Below are 17,000 nucleotides of genomic sequence, written 5' to 3' on the forward strand. Positions count from 1 at the left end.
GAGGTCAAAGGAATTGTCCGTAAATCTCTGAGACAGGATTGTGTCGAGGCACAGATATGGGGAAGGGTACCAAAACATGTCTGCAGCTATGAAGGTTGCCAATTTCCAAGAACATAGCGACCTCCATCATTCTTAAATGGAAGAAGTTTGGAACCACCAAGACACTTCCTAGAGCTGGCCGCCCAGCCAAACTGAGCAATCGGGGAAGAAGGGCCTTGGTCAGGGAGGTGAAGAGGAACACGATGGTCACTCTGACAAAGCTCCATAGTTCCTCTGTGGCAATGGGTGAAGCTTCCAGAAGGACAACCATCTCTGCAGCACTCCACCAATCAGGCCATGGTAGAGTGGCCAGATGGAAGCAACTCCTAAGTAAAAGGCACACGACAGGCCACTTGGAGTTTGCCAAAAGGCACCTGAAGACTCTCAGACCATGAGAAACAAGATTCTCTGGTCTGATGAAACCAAGATTGAACTCTTTGGCCTGAATTCCAAGCGTCACGTCTCGAGTAAACCTGGCACCATCCCTACGGTGAAGCATGGTGGTGGCAGCATCATGTTGTGGGGATGTTTTTCAGTGGCAGGGACTGGGAGACTAGTCGGGATCGAAGCAAAGATGAATGGAGCAAAGTACAGAGATATCCTTGATGAAAACCTGCTCCAGAGCGCTCAGGACCTCCGACTGGGGTGAAGGTTCTCCTTCCAACAGGACAACGACCCTAAGCACACAGCCAAGACATCGCAGGAGTGGCTTCGGGACAAGTCTCCAAATGTCCTTGAATGGCCCAGCCAGAGCCCGGACTTGAACCCGATGGAACATCTCTGGAGAGGCCTGAAAATAGCTGTGCAGCAACGCTCCCCATCCAACCTGACAGAGCTTGAGAGGATTGGCATGGGAGGAACTTACCAAATACAGGTTTGCCAAGCTTGTAGCGTCATACCCATGAAGACTCAAATCAAATCAAATTGTATTTGTCACATGCGCATGTGTAGACCTTACAGTGAAATGCTTACTTACAAACCCTTTAATGAACCAACAGTGCTTTAACAAGTTAAGAAAAACATGTTAAGTAAAAAATAGATAAGTAAAAAAAATAAAAGTAACAAATAATTAAACAGCAGCAGTAAAATAACAATATCAATAGCGAGGTTATATACAGGGGGTACCAGTACAGAGTCAATGTGGAGGCTATATACAGGGGGTACCAGTACAGAGTCAATGTGGAGGCTATATACAGGGGGTACCAGTACAGAGTCAATGTGGATGCTATATACAGGGGGTACCAGTACAGAGTCAATGTGGAGGCTATATACAGGAGGTACCAGTACAGAGTCAATGTGGAGGCTATATACAGGAGGTACCAGTACAGAGTCAATGTGGAGGTTATATACAGGGGGTACCAGTACAGAGTCAATGTGGAGGCTATATACAGGGGGTACCAGTACAGAGTCAATGTGGAGGCTATATACAGGGGGTACCAGTACAGAGTCAATGTGGAGGCTATATACAGGGGGTACCGGTACAGAGTCAATGTGGAGGCTATATACAGGGGGTACTACAGAGTCAATGTGGAGGTTATATACAGGGGGTACCAGTACAGAGTCAATGTGGAGGCTATATACAGGGGGTACCAGTACAGAGTCAATGTGGAGGCTAAATACAGGGGTACCAGTACAGAGTCAATGTGGAGGTTATATACAGGTGGTACCAGTACAGAGTCAATGTGGAGGCTATATACAGGGGGTACCAGTACAGAGTCAATGTGGAGGTTATATACAGGGGGTACCAGTACAGAGTCAATGTGGAGGCTATATACAGGGGGTACCGTACAGAGTCAATGTGGAGGCTATATACAGGGGGTAGTCAGAGTCAATGTGGAGGTTATATACAGGGGGTACCAGTACAGAGTCAATGTGGAGGCTATATACAGGGGTACCAGTACAGAGTCAATGTGGAGGCTATATACAGGGGTACCAGTACAGAGTCAATGTGGAGGCTATATACAGGGGGTACCAGTACAGAGTCAATGTGGAGGCTATATACAGGGGGTACCAGTACAGAGTCAATGTGGAGGCTATATACAGGGGGTACCAGTACAGAGTCAATGTGGAGGCTATATACAGGGGGTACCAGTACAGAGTCAATGTGGAGGCTATATACAGGGGTACCAGTACAGAGTCAATGTGGAGGCTATATACAGGGGGTACCAGTACAGAGTCTATGTGGAGGCTATATACAGGGGGTACCAGTACAGAGTCAATGTGGAGGCTATATACAGGGGGTACCAGTACAGAGTCAATGTGGAGGCTATATACAGGGGGTACCAGTACAGAGTCAATGTACGGGGGCACCTGTTAGTCGAGGTAATTGAGGTAATACGTACATGTAGGTAGAGTTAAAGTGACCATGCATAGATAATAAACAGAGAGTAGCAGCAGCGTAAAAGAGGGGTCCGGGTAGCCCTTTGATTAGCTGTTCAGGAGTATTATGGCTTGGGGGTAGAAGCTGTTGAGAAACCTCTTGGACCTAGACTTGGCGCTCCGGTACAACTTGCCGTGCGGTAGCAGAGAGAACAGTCCATGACTAGGGTGGCTGGAGTCTTTGACAATTTTTAGGGCCTTCCTCTGACATCGCCTGGTTTCGAGGTCCTGGAAGGCGGGAAGCTTGGCCCCAGTGATATATTGGGCCGTACGCACCACCCTCTGTAGTGCCTTGTGGTCGGAGGCCAAGCAGTTTCCATACCATGCAGTGATGCAACCAGTGCTCTCGGTGGTGCAGCTGTAGAACCTTTTGAGGATCTGAGGACCCATGCCAAATGTTTTCAGTCTCCTGAGGGGGAAGAGGTTTGTTGTGCCCTCTTCACAGCTGTCTTAGTGTGTTTGGACCATGATCGTTTGTTTGTGATGTGGACACCAAGGAACTTGAAGTTCTCAACCTGCTCCACTGCAGCCCCATTGATGAGAATGGGCGCGTGCTCGGTCCTCCTTTACCTGTAGTCCACGATCTTCTCCTTTGTCTTGCTCACGTTGAGGGAGAGGTTGTCCTGGCACCACACTGCCAGGTATCTGACCTCCTCCCTGTAGGCTGTCTCATCGTTATCCATGATCAGGCCTACCATCGTTGTGCCATCGGCAAACTTGATGATGGTGTTGGAGTCGTGCCTGGCCATACAGTCATGAGTGAACAGGGAGTACAAGAGGGGACTGAGCATGCACCCCGTGTTGAGGATCAACGTGGCGAATGTGTTGTTACCTACCCTTACCACCTGGGGGCGGGCTGTCAGGAAGTCCAGAATCCAGTTGCAGAGGGAGGTGTTTAGTCCCAGGGTCCTTAGCTTAGTGAAGGGCACTATGGTGTTGAACTCTGAGCTGTAGTCAATGAATAGCATTCACACATAGGTGTTCGAGGCTGTAATCGCTGCCAAAGGTGCTTCAACAAAGTACTGAGTAAAGGGTCTGAATTCTTATTTCAGTTTTTTATTTTGAATACATTAGCAAATAATTCTAAAAACCTGTTTTTACTTTCTCATTATGGGGTATTGTGTGTAGATTGATGAGGGGGGAAATGATTTAATCAGTTTTAGAATAAGGCCGTAATGTTACAAAATGTGAAAAACTGAATACTTTCCGAAATGCACATTGTACATTGTGCGCTATAGGGAAAAGGGGGCTTAGCCTTAGATTACAGTACATCTCTGGACCTTTTAGGTTAAACCCCATTGAATAAGAGCGCAATCCCCTTTGATGTTCAATCACGCACAGAGCTGATCCCAAAGAGATCCAATAATCCTGAATTATAGGACCTGCATGGCTGGTCCTATGTTATATTGTACATTCATAGGTTTCTGATTGGCCGCATCAGTAGGAACTCCTAAAGATCTCAAAAATGCCTTCAGGATCTGTTTCCTGGAAATAGTGTGATGAAGATGTGTGTCTAGTGATGCTAGGAATAAGGCTTAAACTTGGATCACCTGTCTTGAAAAGTTGTAACAAGTACAAAGTGAACCACGCCATGCATGTGTAGGCCTCGTCTTAGATTCTTCATCGCTTCAGTATTCACTCACTACTCAGGGAACGTCACGTTTGTCAATTTCACATGCAGGGTCAAAAGGCTATTGCCTGCAAGGAGTGGAGTTCCATCCAGACTCCAATGACAAGGAAATATAATAAAATGATGGATATTAGCTTTCTCTCTCTCTCTCTCTCTTTAGCTCTCTCTCTCTCTATATATATATCTCTCTCTCTATCTATCTCTCAGACACACACACACAGACACCGCGCCATCACAAACACACACAATGCTAACCGGCATTTGTTGTGTGACACAGGCAAAAATAGCATGGCTATAGTTAGTCACAGACACAGCTGAAGCTCTTCTGGTGAGGAGCCAAGACAACCGTTCGTCAAGTGTAGGAATATTGGCACAGGCACAATATGAGACGGAAATTCCACCTTTTATTCCTCTTGAAGATGAAGTCCAGGTTATGGGATCAGGAGGTCAGCCCAGTAAGACCGATCAGAGTGGTATATAGGCCTACCTGGCAAAATAAGATTAAAATGAAGAGGAATATCACTTCATTGGCACACAAGATCCAACCAAAATGTCATGTTCATGTCAGGCACTTACAGTGACCTTTCCATATGTGAATATGATATATTGACAATAACCTTGATAGTCATGAATAAATGTAAGGTATACCGTATAAGGAAATACCAATGTTTAAATACCATACTTATAAAGTAATCAGTTAACGGGACACTGACGATGAGTAATGACCATACTCTTTAAATGGTGTCAAAAATACAGCAACGCTGAGTGATGACAGGCTGCAGATGTTTTGTACTGTAGGCCTAGCATAGCCTTCAATATAGGCCAACAGGTGGAATTTTGAACGTTGCAAATAAGTTGTACTCGGCAATGACCAACATATTCACATTTAACTGAACTAGGTTGGGTGTGTTGCTGTCTTCTGAGAGTTCAGATAGCTTCCCTCCGTTCTGCTCCCGTCTATATTTATCAGGCCTGCTCACCATAAAAGGACGCGTCTGCGGCTTGGCCATTCTGCCCAGTGCCAATATTATTTTTGTTGAGTAGACGGCTGCCCTGTCCTCTGCTACCGCACCTACCTGCGGAGTTGCCTGGATATCAAACGTTGTTGGCTTACACCTGGAGTTGGATCACTTTTTCCTTTGCTAGCAGCAGCAGTTGGTAGCTTTTTTGGCCTAGGTAAGTGATGGCAAAATAAATTACCGCTCCATCACCAGAATAGGAGTTTTATATACATTGACAATTCGTTGCTGAATATTATTGTAGGTTTCGTGTGCATGTCGATGGTGTGATTTGTTTTGCCTTGTGATCCTGTGCTATGTCAGCCTCCGTGCACACACTGATATTTGGAATTTCAGATTCACAAGCTCTCCTCACTCTAAAATTGTGCCCTATTGGATTAAACAATTGCACCTGTTGCTTTTAGAACAGGCTACAGTCCTTAATTATTTAAAAAAAATCTGAAAATCATTTGATTTAAATGCAGTAAGTATAGGCCTAGAACCATTAGAAAAGTCCTTAAAGATTCGAATTCTACATCTATCCAATTCTATTTGGCTATTTAAACTATCAGAAAAAGTTGATAGTAGATTGAGTTATGTGCACAGTGCATTGGACATAAATATGACACCCAAAAATGTTATAAAAATCCCCTCTAATCCAATAGAGACAATGAAGGTCATAACCTTTCCTCTGTGATTATATAAAGTAAAACAATAACAACAATTTATTATCAGGACAAATTGTAAATGAAACCCAAACATTAAACAAGTAATAGCTTACAAAAATAGACTACATTTTGGAGCAATGCTAACTGTATTGAACAAAACCATTCTCAAACACTAGCTAAGCCGACAGGCAGACTACAAGAGACTCGGGCTGAATTCAGGGATTGTGCAGGATGTCGGGATCCACACCTTTCTACCAGAAACATCACCGCCACTATGACCGTGGTTACCGCAGCAAGGAGTTGGAATCGGCTGTTAGCCAGTACCAGTCAAGCAGCAGCAGCAGCTATGCTGCCCGTCGCAGCAGCAGCAGAGCCAGTGCCAGTGCCGCTCTCAGTGCCAGCAGTGGGTAAGAAGGAGGAAGACACCCAGCAGTACAGTAGCTCTGGTCCATATCCATCCCATCCATACTGGTGTCAGAAGATACCTCTGCTGTCCTCTTAACCCCCCCCCCCCCCCCCCCCCCCCCCCCTCCATATCATACCACCTATCTTGGTGGTCCCCGCTTAGTAACCATCCTTTCTCGGCTTCTACCAATTGTCTTTTTTTCTCTCCTCCACTTCCTGCTTCTACACCTGCCGTGTTAAGGTTTTCTACCACTCCCAGTAACGTTCTACAACCTTATCTATTTTCTCTAAAAACATTCTCAAATGATAGAATATGTCTGTGAATCCTGCATGAAATTCCAAGGAGCCCTAAGCATGGACCCTGTGCATCCCAGCTTTCATAGCGGTGTTTGCTGCACGCTGCCCGACTGCTTCTGAACAAATGCACTTTTTCTTTTGAGACTAACCTTTCCCACTATAGTTCAGTTTACCAGAAATAGGACAAACTCAGATTCACATTGACTCGGTCGTCATAAAATGTTTGCTGAAGGTTGGGTAGAAGCAAGCTTTAAAGGAATGTTATATAATTCAATGGTATGGTATGTGGCTTATAGACTGAAATAGCATCCTGGCCCGTGCATACCATGTCCCAGGGAATGTGAGCTGTGGTAATTATCTCTTCGAGTTGTCTAAACCCCAGTTTCATTTGTTTCCTTTCTGAAAGTCGTGTTTCCCTATTAAAAGAGGTTTTATTTTGTTCAGCCAGTGCAGTATTCCGTTGGGGGACTTCATCTCACACTAAGCAAAGACTTTGAGTGAGTACATAAAGTATATGGCTTTTAAGCGTACTTCTCCGAGAGCCTTCTGCTTCTTTGTGCTCTGGAGACATGGTTTGAAGTTGCCTCTGAGTTAAGGTGCAGAATGACAGATTTTTACCTTGTCAGCTCGGGGATTCGATCCAGCAACCTTTCGGTTACTTGCCCAACGCTCTTACCTGCCAGGCTACCTGCCGCCCCTGGGACATTAATTGCTGTTTGAATTCTTTATTTTATTGGACGAAGGCGTGTTGAAATGTTGGGGGGGTGGGTCTTTCTCTTAGGAGCACCTGGCCTCTCTGTAGTGTACATACAATACACTGGCCTTGACAGTGTGCATGGGAGGTCAAAGGGTGTCTGTGTAGCTAATGGTCCCTCATTTGGGCCTTCATGATTGAACCACATGCTTTCAGGAATTTACCCAGCTTTCCCTGTGTTTATTATAGTCTGATGATGATGGTGACATACTGACGATGGTGACATACAAGCAGTTATGAACTGGAGATGTTTATGGTATTGTGCTGACATACCAATTGTTCCGCTAGGAATGCTAATTGAATGCGGATTGCCTTTCCTGCATTCACATTCTGGAATAAGAGAGCGCCTTATCGTAATCCATCTAGATGAGTGTTTTTCCAACCCTGATCCTACAATGCCAAGTGTCATTCTCAGGGGTCCTTGAGGGTTGGGGCGGGGAAACAGTGATCCTGATGGGTTTGCTTTTCTGTTTCATAGGCGTCAGTGTTCTGTCGCACCTTCTCTCTGTTTACACTGACAGAGACTCGTCCAGGCACTGTGTGGGGTTGGTAGGTTCCTCCCGTTCACCCTTTTTGCTCCTGTGGTCCTCCCACCCTCTCCTTATCAGCACTTTGACACTGTCACCCCCCCAACCCCCCACGAGGGCCCCAGAAGCTGTCACCCTGTTCCCAGAGCTATTCCCAGGGAGAGGGTCTAGAATCTATATTACTCCCTTGTGAACAGCCCATACTACACATTATGCTGTGAGGGACCTCTGGGGAGTACAGAGACACGATGTGAAAATTGTCATGGTTTATGAGACGGGCTTCCTGAGCTCTGGTGGTATTTTCTGGATTAAACATGTTCTTATGTGTTGCGTCTCTGCTTTTGTTGGAGATCGACTGCCAGCATCCTCCTGGAGAATGACTCCAATCCTGATCCCACCCTCCATTCTCAAGGATCTGGCCTGCGTTTGTTGTACGGGATTATCACGTGTGATATGAGCCACGTGTTGGTTGTATGCACATTGCAGACACATACGTGATGTGTGGGTCTCTGTTTCTTATTGCCTGGCGATTTGTTTGGCCAATAATGCGCAGTACTGTGCACAACCTGTTGATATTGCGAGAATCAATTTGGTGCAACCCAAATAATGGTCGTGCTGAGTGTTCGGTTCGTAGAGTTTCAGGTTGGTGGGTTTTTCAGCTGCGGATCTCTCCTCTCCTATTCCTTTTTCAAGTGGGATGAGGTCACCTGCGTGTCTCCCCCCTTTCACCTCCTCTCCTTTGACCACCATGTTTCATTTCATTCCATCTCGTTGGTCCATTGTATGTGTGTGTGTGTGTGTGTGTGTGTGTAAAGAGTTTGAGATAGTAAAACAAGTATCAAACGCCGCACACTGCTGACGACAGACGGCCGGCCGTGTCTTAATTCTATCTCTTGATTTTGTCATTGCAGACATGTCGTTGCACTGCATGAACGAACGACGCCTATCCCTTGTAGCTACACCAGGTTTGTTGGTAGACGATGCACTGCTGTGCACAGGGTTTTTCTCTTTCCTCTTTGCACAGTTTGAGAGATTGAATAGAAATGCAGATAAATGCGCCTAAGTCACCCTCCTGGTTGATAATTCATTTTGAACTTAACTGCTGTGCTCAGGTTTTTATCTATTTTTGTTGCACAGTTTGAGATCGTTACCCCCCCCAAAAAAATGCTGCTAAACCCACCTAAGCCACCCTCCATGTTGATGATTAATATGCCCCGTAACTTAATTTCTCCTCCTCATCCACCCCTCCAGATTACATTCACCTTAGTTGGATGTTATTACACTGCTGTACTGACACTATCCTGTGTCTTAGACTTAGTTCCTCATACTCTGGCCTGGAGGAGAGCAGACTGAGCCCAATGCCCAAGAGAGCCAAGCCCACCTACCTGGCTATGGACAAAGAGAACCAGATTATCGGCTATGTAGTGCCCATCTTCAGGGGCAGGTAAACGAGCCATCGACCTTTGAACCTTAGTGATTTCTTTTTTTTCTTCAGCGAGTGGTTCTGACCAATGACCATGAAAATAACCCCACTGCCCAATCCCCTCCCTGGCTTTGCTCCCCCACCCTAGTCAGGAATATGCCAGTGGGTTTTCGGATACTGAGGAGGCCCGGGTGAAGGAGAGTGCTGGATACATGGCCCGGAGGAATCTGTTCACCAGTGGGTTGGAGATGGAGCGGACGGAGCAGACGTCTAGGAAGGTGTCCATGCGCGAATCAGCCGAGCGCATCTCCCTGAGCAAGAGGGTTAGTTCAGGATCCTGATAGGATCATATAGGAGAGTGTGTTCCTTTGTCACATCACATTGAGGAATACTGGATAATACTCTCCCTCCTGGCAGCAGAATGGGGAATATTTAGTCTTTGTGACGTCTTAGAGGGTGGGATTCCATTGTGACATCACATTGGGTAATACTGGAAAATACTCTCTATCGTGATATCGTAATGCATTATAGTTAGTTTGTTGACTTCTGACTGGACAATTCTTTCTCTTTGTTAGATCACAGAGTGACATTGTTTCCCTCAGTGGCGTCATAGAGAAGAGTATTTATTTACCTTTGTGACATCATAGAGAAGAACATTCACGTTTGTGACATCACAGAGGGAACACCTTAAGAAATCCATTAGCAAAGTATCACAGGAAAACTATTGCCACAAGAGCGATGTTTCAGTCCATTGATTCCTTCTTCTCTGCTTCCACTCCCTTTGGAAGCTTATTTGTGTCCCTCACTCAAGTGTTTATGCCAAGGAATATCCTGCTCATAAGAGCTACAGTAACCATTGAGTGGGGGGCACACACTATATTTAGACTATCACCCCTCTGCCAACACGCCATGTCACTGGGTGAGACATTCCTCAGGAGCTCTGGTTTCTTAAGACACAGAGGGGTAGTGTTCATCGAGTGTTGTCGGATGATGTGTTAAGGGTTATTGGATCCAGAAGTAGGTTTTCATACCCATAGTTATTCCGAGATCATAAATCAATGACTCATTAGGACTTCGCTGTGACCAGAGAAGTGCATGGAGTCTGCATATGTAAAGAGGTCAGATGCCCGAATCCATAACTTGATATCAGCCCATGTAACTTTTTTGTATTTTTACTTTTGTTTACTTACACAGATATCAAGTTAGGATTCAGCTCTGACTCATTACCTCGCAAATACTTTGTAAATGCCTTGTGTTTGTTTTCGAGGATGCATCATGTATTGATGGGAAGGGTTTTCTGCAAGGGTTCTGGAGGTATAGTGTTTTACTGTTGCACCATGAGAATGTGCTATGATAATGTGCTGTGCCTGTTATGCCTGAGAATGTGTTGAGCCTTGCGAAGGCTCTATGAAGGTTTAATGAACACATTGATCCCCAGATCTATGAGAACGAGGAGCACCACAAGCGTATGAACAAGGATAGCCTGATGCACGCCCCAGAGTTTGTGATTAAGCCTCGCTCCCACACGGTGTGGGAGAAGCAGTGTGTCAGGCTGCACTGTACTGTCTCTGGGTGGCCTGACCCACGGGTTGTCTGGTGAGTACTGCACTCACACACACATGCACATACACGCACACGCACACACCTCCCTGGATACACCTTAACATGACCAAGTGATCACTAACACAATACACACCAAATCAATCCCTTATGGATAGAGCATTAGCAATTAGGGCCCTCTCAATCCTATCCTCATGTCATCGCACTTAAAAACTATAAAACACACTATAAATACTTATCTCGTGTGTATTTAGCTGGCCTCTCTATGCTGATTCAGAGCTGTACTTTAACACTCCATTGTCCTGCTTTTCATCCCCCTCTCTGCTTCCCTTGCCTTCTCTTCTCTCCTCTTTCCACAACAAGGTACAAAAACAATGTGACAATCGACCCAATGGCCTACCCAGGCAAGTATAAGCTAGAGAGCAGCTACAACGTGCACTCATTGGAGATCAACAGGTAGGCACTACCCCAAAGCCACAGGATCTTCCACTATGTACCACTCATCTCAGAGTAGTGAGTGCTGATTTAGGATCAGTTTAGCATTTTAGATCTAAACAAATAAGATTACATGGACATGCGGGCACCTGATCCTAGATCAGAACTCCTACTCTGAGTCGCTTGATACATGCATGCCCATGTCTTCTCTGTGAGGCTCATTGCTGTGTATTAACAGATACTTTCAAACAAGCCACAGTCATCTCTGGCTGTGGTAAAATGTCAGTGTGATGTCACCACCACGTCCCTTTAACACCCCTTCATGGTGTAATACAATCGCCACTCTCAGGAAAGGTCAGAAAAACGTTGTGGTGGGCCAGAGTGTGTGGGCACACTGACAACCATGGGAATGTTTGGACGGGCTCACTTTGGGAACTCGAGGGACAGTGGATTGTGGTTCTTAGAAGTAGGTTTGAGAAATGTGTGAAATCGAGACCCCTCTCTGACTCTCGCTCTGTCCGTCTCTCTGTCTGCCTGTCCACTAGCCTGCCTGCCTGTCTATCGGCCAGTGCCCTGACGAGCTCTGTGAGCTATAGACAGACACCAGAAGGCTGTTGGTGAAGGCTATACATGATCCGAGACATTTTGCAGCTTGCCTCTCGATAACAAAGAGGACGCCTAAAGATAGCCCTTTCCCCCACCAGAGGAATTATTTGGAGATAGAGGGCCCCTGTTGTGGCTTATTTTAGGCCACTTCACAAAGGACTTAACACTTAAGTGTCTCCTGAGCTGTGTCAGATGGAGAGAGATATTATTTTGTTTTCTCACAGTCGTCCAAACTCAACCACACATGTAGCTTGTTGCTTCCTCTCTGTAGAAAGTTGGAAAGTATATTTCCGTGATAGAATCTAAGCACACATAACATTCATACAGACGCATCTAGCAGCTGACACATGATGGCATCATCACAGTGTCTATTTATTCCCAGACTATTCCCGGCCTGGAGTTCTGGAGCATTTTACAGTCCCAGCTCACATAGCTGTGTGTTGATTTCCATGTCCGAGCGGGGAGGGGGGTGGAGAGAGGGTGTTAACGTACACGTGAACCATTAGGAGACAGAAACATGTGTATCTGGGACATCGATTCACCTCTCTCTCTCTCTCCTCTCTCCCTCTCTGTCTGTCTGTCTGTCTGTCTGTCTCTCTCTCTCTCTCTCTCTCTCTCTCTCTCTCTCTCTCTCTCTCTCTCTCTCTCTCTCTCTGTGTGTGTTTCAGATGTGATTTCGATGATACTGCACAGTATCGTGTTTCTGCCATGAACAGCAAGGGAGAGCTCTCCTCCTTTGCCTCCATCGTTGTTAAGAGTACGTTTCAATATGTCACAGTATGTTATTGCCTCTGTTAGATAACGGGTCATATTGTGCCTCTGCAATGAAATAGAGTAGACAATAACCACCCATGATTACTCCATTTTGACAATCACTGTCCTTCTAATTGCTGCTCTCGCAAGGTGTATTGTAAGTTTAAAAGAGAGAAAGTAAATTCTTTGTCTTATTTTTCTGTCAACCACAACACAGTAATAACATGTTAATAACAAGCACCTATTTGTTCATTCTACTCTAGGATTCAAAGGAGAGGTAGAGGAGGCTCTCCCCATGCCTAGACGTAAGTCAGAGGAATATAATATCATATGTACTCATACTGTATATAGTTACTTACTCAATACTCATATATATTACAAATATAGTATTAACATGAAAAAAAAAAGATATACTAATATATACTAAACCATATTAACCTAAACGATTTGCAGTATGCTAAGCTGGAACACTGGTTAGTTTTGAGGAGATGGTTGGAGGGAGGTGGTGGGAGGACCAGGGGAAGCTATGGGTGCTAACAGCTTTTTTGTTCCCTTGACACTGGGCACAGCAAGGTCAACAGACAATAAAGGTAACAGGGTCTTTATAAAAACTGAATCCTGCTCTGGTTTGATGGCGTCTTTGGCCTACTTAGAGTATTCACTGTGTCACTCAATGTGTATGCATGATCACTATTTGTGCATCTGTTTGGAAAGAGCCTGCGATCATACCTTAGTAATAATCGTTGAATTGCCTGGGAGAGATCCACAGATGGTTCAGCGTGACAAACGTGACCCTTTTTTGAAAATCGCAAACAACAGAATACTTGAATGTTTTGACAAGTATGAGGTTTTTGAAATTGTATGTTATAGAGCCTTGGACGTTGAATACTGTAAACTCGAGTGTGACATGAAGCAATATAGAGAAACAAACACTATAGCTTACAGCCTGGATAATATTGATTTGAGAATATAGATTACTGTAATCTGAAGAGCATCTGATTCGCTACATACTAATTCAGAGGGGTTGGGTGAAATGCGGAAGACACATTTCGGTTGAATGCATTGAGTTGTGCAACTGACTAGGGATCCCCCTTCCCCTACACGGCGACGAAGCCTGAAGAGTTCTAGTTTTATCTAAACTCAATTGTCGTTGATTAGTCATGTTCATAATCCCTTTTCAATGAATATAACAATCGAATTAGATGCTAAGATTGGACATATGTTGGATTGAAGTCTTGAACTTCATCTATAGGGTTTTCATATGTCAAATGTGCGTCACTGTCTACGGGCATGATGTGCACCTTAGTTTCCCCAGTGCGGTTTGTACGCACTGCGGCGAGTATTTGGTGTTGGAACACTGTACTTAGTGATGTTAATGGTGTTTTTGGGTTGTCTTTTGGGTTCATCAAGGTGTTCCTGTTCACATCCCTGTCTGTCCCTGTCATGGTTTTACCTCTGTCTCTATGGGGTTGTTTTTCATGTCACTTTCTCTTGGGAGGGAATGGATCAAATGTAACGATACCCGATAACGTTAAGTTACATCATCGATCATCAATCATCCCAAAATGTCAAAAATGTATTGTGAAAAATGCTATAAGAGATAATGACTTGCATTGGTTTTTGGACACAGATGCTAAAAAGTTAGCATTTCGACAAACGGCTAATTGCCCTTTGTTCGCCCATCCCTTGGATATGAATAATAATGCACGCAGGGGTCAGAATTTGAGGTGTGTCACACCACACAGTGTTGCATGATGGGAACACAACGGCGACCTGAACTCTGACCCCATGTTGTTTGGTGCTCCTTCCTGTCAGATGGCCTGATCTCTGAGTATGGCATCACCTTTGATACCCACATCGTGGACGGGTTTGGCGTGTCGTTCGGACGGGAGGGCGAGACCATGAGCCTGGGCGCCACAGTCATCATCTCCCCCAACCTGGCACGCTACCAGCCTGAAGTTCAGTGGTACAGAGATGGTAGGTGAAGCACCAGAGCTCTGGAAACTCTTGCCAGTGTTTGAATAAGGTTACATGGACAGGCAAGATCTGATCCTAGATCAGCACACCTATTCTGAGATGCTTGATACATACGACCCCTGGGCTATGGAGAGAGACACTCCTGGAGGTTCCTTGGCTGAGACCTACCCAGTTGTCATCTGTGTGATACATTAGGCCACTGATACTGTATGTTCGTCTCCATGTCTAAGACTCGCTGATAGGCAGAACACATGAGACCGAGAGCTACTTGTGATTATGTGTATGTAAGCTCGGATTAAGGTATACTGTACAAATGTCATGTGTTTAACATATTACAATTAGTCTGTACCCCGGAAAGTTGTGTAGGTGTAGGACCAATTCAACCCTGTAAAATGGGTATTCAACCGGAGGTTCACAGCCCCGCTAGGGGTCCACAAAGGTACTGCAGGGAGTCCTCAAAAAAAAAAAAAAATTTTAAAATATATATATACTGTATATAAAAAGTTTTTAAAATTATTTTGAATGACATGCCTACATTAGAAAAGTGGAGTAGATCTTCTTTCTAATGATGTCAACTTTATTTCTCCGCTTCTAATATTTAGATAATTACACTCATTAGACCCAATCACTCACTTGAGTATCAGACATAGGCTTTGAAAAAGCACCCACGAATAGGCTACCAGTGCGGCAAGTGCTGCTGGTTGCTGGTAAGCTTTCTTGGCTTGGATATTCATTTTTGCCAACACGACTAACCTTTTAACTCTTTACACTTATGGGAATTGGGCTTATGGACAGGGCTAAATTGAAAAGATTCTTACAGACGAAATAGGAAATGCATATGCGTAAACACGGCAGCAATTGAAAGGGAACAGTTTGGAGATTATGAGAAAATGATTAGACCAAAGTTGAGGACTCGACAGTTCACCTGACACAAGACTGAATTATCATTCACCTGATGATAAGACAAAAGTTGAAAACATTTGTTTTGCTGACATATGATGGTGGTCCTTGGGTCTTTAGTTTGCCTGGAAGGGGGTCCCTGGACAAGAAAAGTATGAAGAGCCCTGCTCTAAAATATGCTTCCTGGTTATTCATTCATCAAGGACCAGCTTAGAATGTGTCAATATGCTTCTTACCCCCCCCCCCCCCCCTCACTCTGTGTTTGTCTTTAGATCTGACTAGGTTATCCATCCATTATAACCTCATCTCTCTCTTTCTCTCACTCTGTGTGTCTCTCTCTCTTCATCAGATGTTCTTCTGCAGCCCTCCAAGTGGTGTCACATGCACTGGAGTGGAGACAAAGCCACGCTGACCCTGACACACCTGAACAAGGAGGACGAGGGTCTCTACACCCTGCGCATCACCACCAAGTCTAAATACGAGACCTACTCGGCTTACGTCTTTGTCAGAGGTGGGGAATTTACCATGAGCAGCGCTGAACAACACTGTTGTCTGTGTCACATTATCCCTCCTCCTCAGTCCACTACATGCCTTGTTTACAGATTGTATTATTCACACGGACAGTGTGTGTGTGTGTGTGTCAGACAGAATGGCCTCTTGTTTACCGCCTCTCTGTTTCCACGATGGCCCTGTCTCGTGTTCTGTGTGGCGTGTGGTCAACAGTCGATCAAGGTCAAGATCACACAGACACCTCAGCTGACACCAGATAATGAGGACGGCCCATGTATTTGTGTGTGCGTGCGCGTGTTTGTGTGTGTGTATCTGAGTTGAGCCGTAGCGGTCTCTAGTTAATCCTAATACACACGCAATGGAAATCGCCCACTATGACCACAGAGACGATCAACTCCTGTCACGATCTCTGGCCTGGTTTTGTATAACATGGGACAAATGTTACAGCCAACTTTTTCATCTTTTACTGTTGGTCGCCAGCACTAAGTTACTGACCTTCTCTGTTGTTCCATGCTACTCATTCTCTTGCTAACAGAGGAGACATGTGCTCTGTACAGAGTGTGAACAAGATGGAAATAGGCCTTGCTCTCTCTGTCATTGGTCAGGGTCGCATTGTAAAGGAAAGGCCAGGTACACTGTGTGTTTGCGGACACAGAGACCCCATAGCAGTCGAGAGACTGACAAGGCTATTCTCAGTGAGCTCATGAGCTCAGATATGGAATGAGTTTGGCTGTCAACAGAGCTGGATACTGTATATATATCTCTTCTACCACGAGTGACAATAGCCTGCTGAGTGTCCTTCTAAGCCACAAAGAGCTTTCTCTCTCTGTCTCTCTCTCCATCTCTCTCTGTCTCTGTCTCTGTCTCTCTCGCTCTCTCTCTCTCTCCACTTTGTCTCGATCTCTCTGTCTCTCTGTCTTTGTCTCGATCTCTCTGTCTCTCTCTGTCTTTGTCTCGATCTCTCTGTCTCTCTCTGTGTCTCTCTCTGTCTCTCTCTGTCTGTCTCTGTCTCTGTCTCTCTCTGTCTCTGTCTCTGTCTCTCTCTCTCCCTCTCCATTCTCTCTCTCTCTCCATTCTCTCTCTCTCCATTCTCTCTCTCTCCATTCTCTCTCTCTCAATTCTCTCAATTCTCTCTCTCT

General features: G+C 45.1%; 1 protein-coding gene across 5 annotated transcripts in view; it reads left to right on the forward strand.

The window, feature by feature from the left end:
• Window positions 1-5,049: 5,049 nt before the first annotated feature.
• The window catches only part of myom1b (myomesin 1b), a 37,637-nt gene continuing 25,686 nt past the window's right edge, over window positions 5,050-17,000 (forward strand). The window contains exons 1-11 of one of the 5 annotated variants that reach the window (XM_029661436.2): window positions 5,050-5,224; window positions 5,891-6,121; window positions 8,609-8,662; window positions 9,010-9,141; window positions 9,269-9,443; window positions 10,559-10,716; window positions 11,044-11,136; window positions 12,390-12,478; window positions 12,738-12,779; window positions 14,290-14,451; window positions 15,701-15,862. In XM_029661436.2, the coding sequence (XP_029517296.1) occupies window positions 5,946-6,121; window positions 8,609-8,662; window positions 9,010-9,141; window positions 9,269-9,443; window positions 10,559-10,716; window positions 11,044-11,136; window positions 12,390-12,478; window positions 12,738-12,779; window positions 14,290-14,451; window positions 15,701-15,862 (1,243 nt within the window). In that variant the 5' untranslated portion in view covers window positions 5,050-5,224; window positions 5,891-5,945. The remainder of the gene's footprint in view (window positions 5,225-5,890; window positions 6,122-8,608; window positions 8,663-9,009; window positions 9,142-9,268; window positions 9,444-10,558; window positions 10,717-11,043; window positions 11,137-12,389; window positions 12,479-12,737; window positions 12,780-14,289; window positions 14,452-15,700; window positions 15,863-17,000) is intronic. The other 4 variants (XM_029661438.2, XM_029661439.2, XM_065019524.1 and 1 more) reach the window with 4 other exon arrangements.

Source organism: Oncorhynchus nerka, linkage group LG6 (genome assembly GCF_034236695.1).
Source record: "Oncorhynchus nerka isolate Pitt River linkage group LG6, Oner_Uvic_2.0, whole genome shotgun sequence".
Classification (NCBI taxonomy): domain Eukaryota; kingdom Metazoa; phylum Chordata; class Actinopteri; order Salmoniformes; family Salmonidae; genus Oncorhynchus; species Oncorhynchus nerka.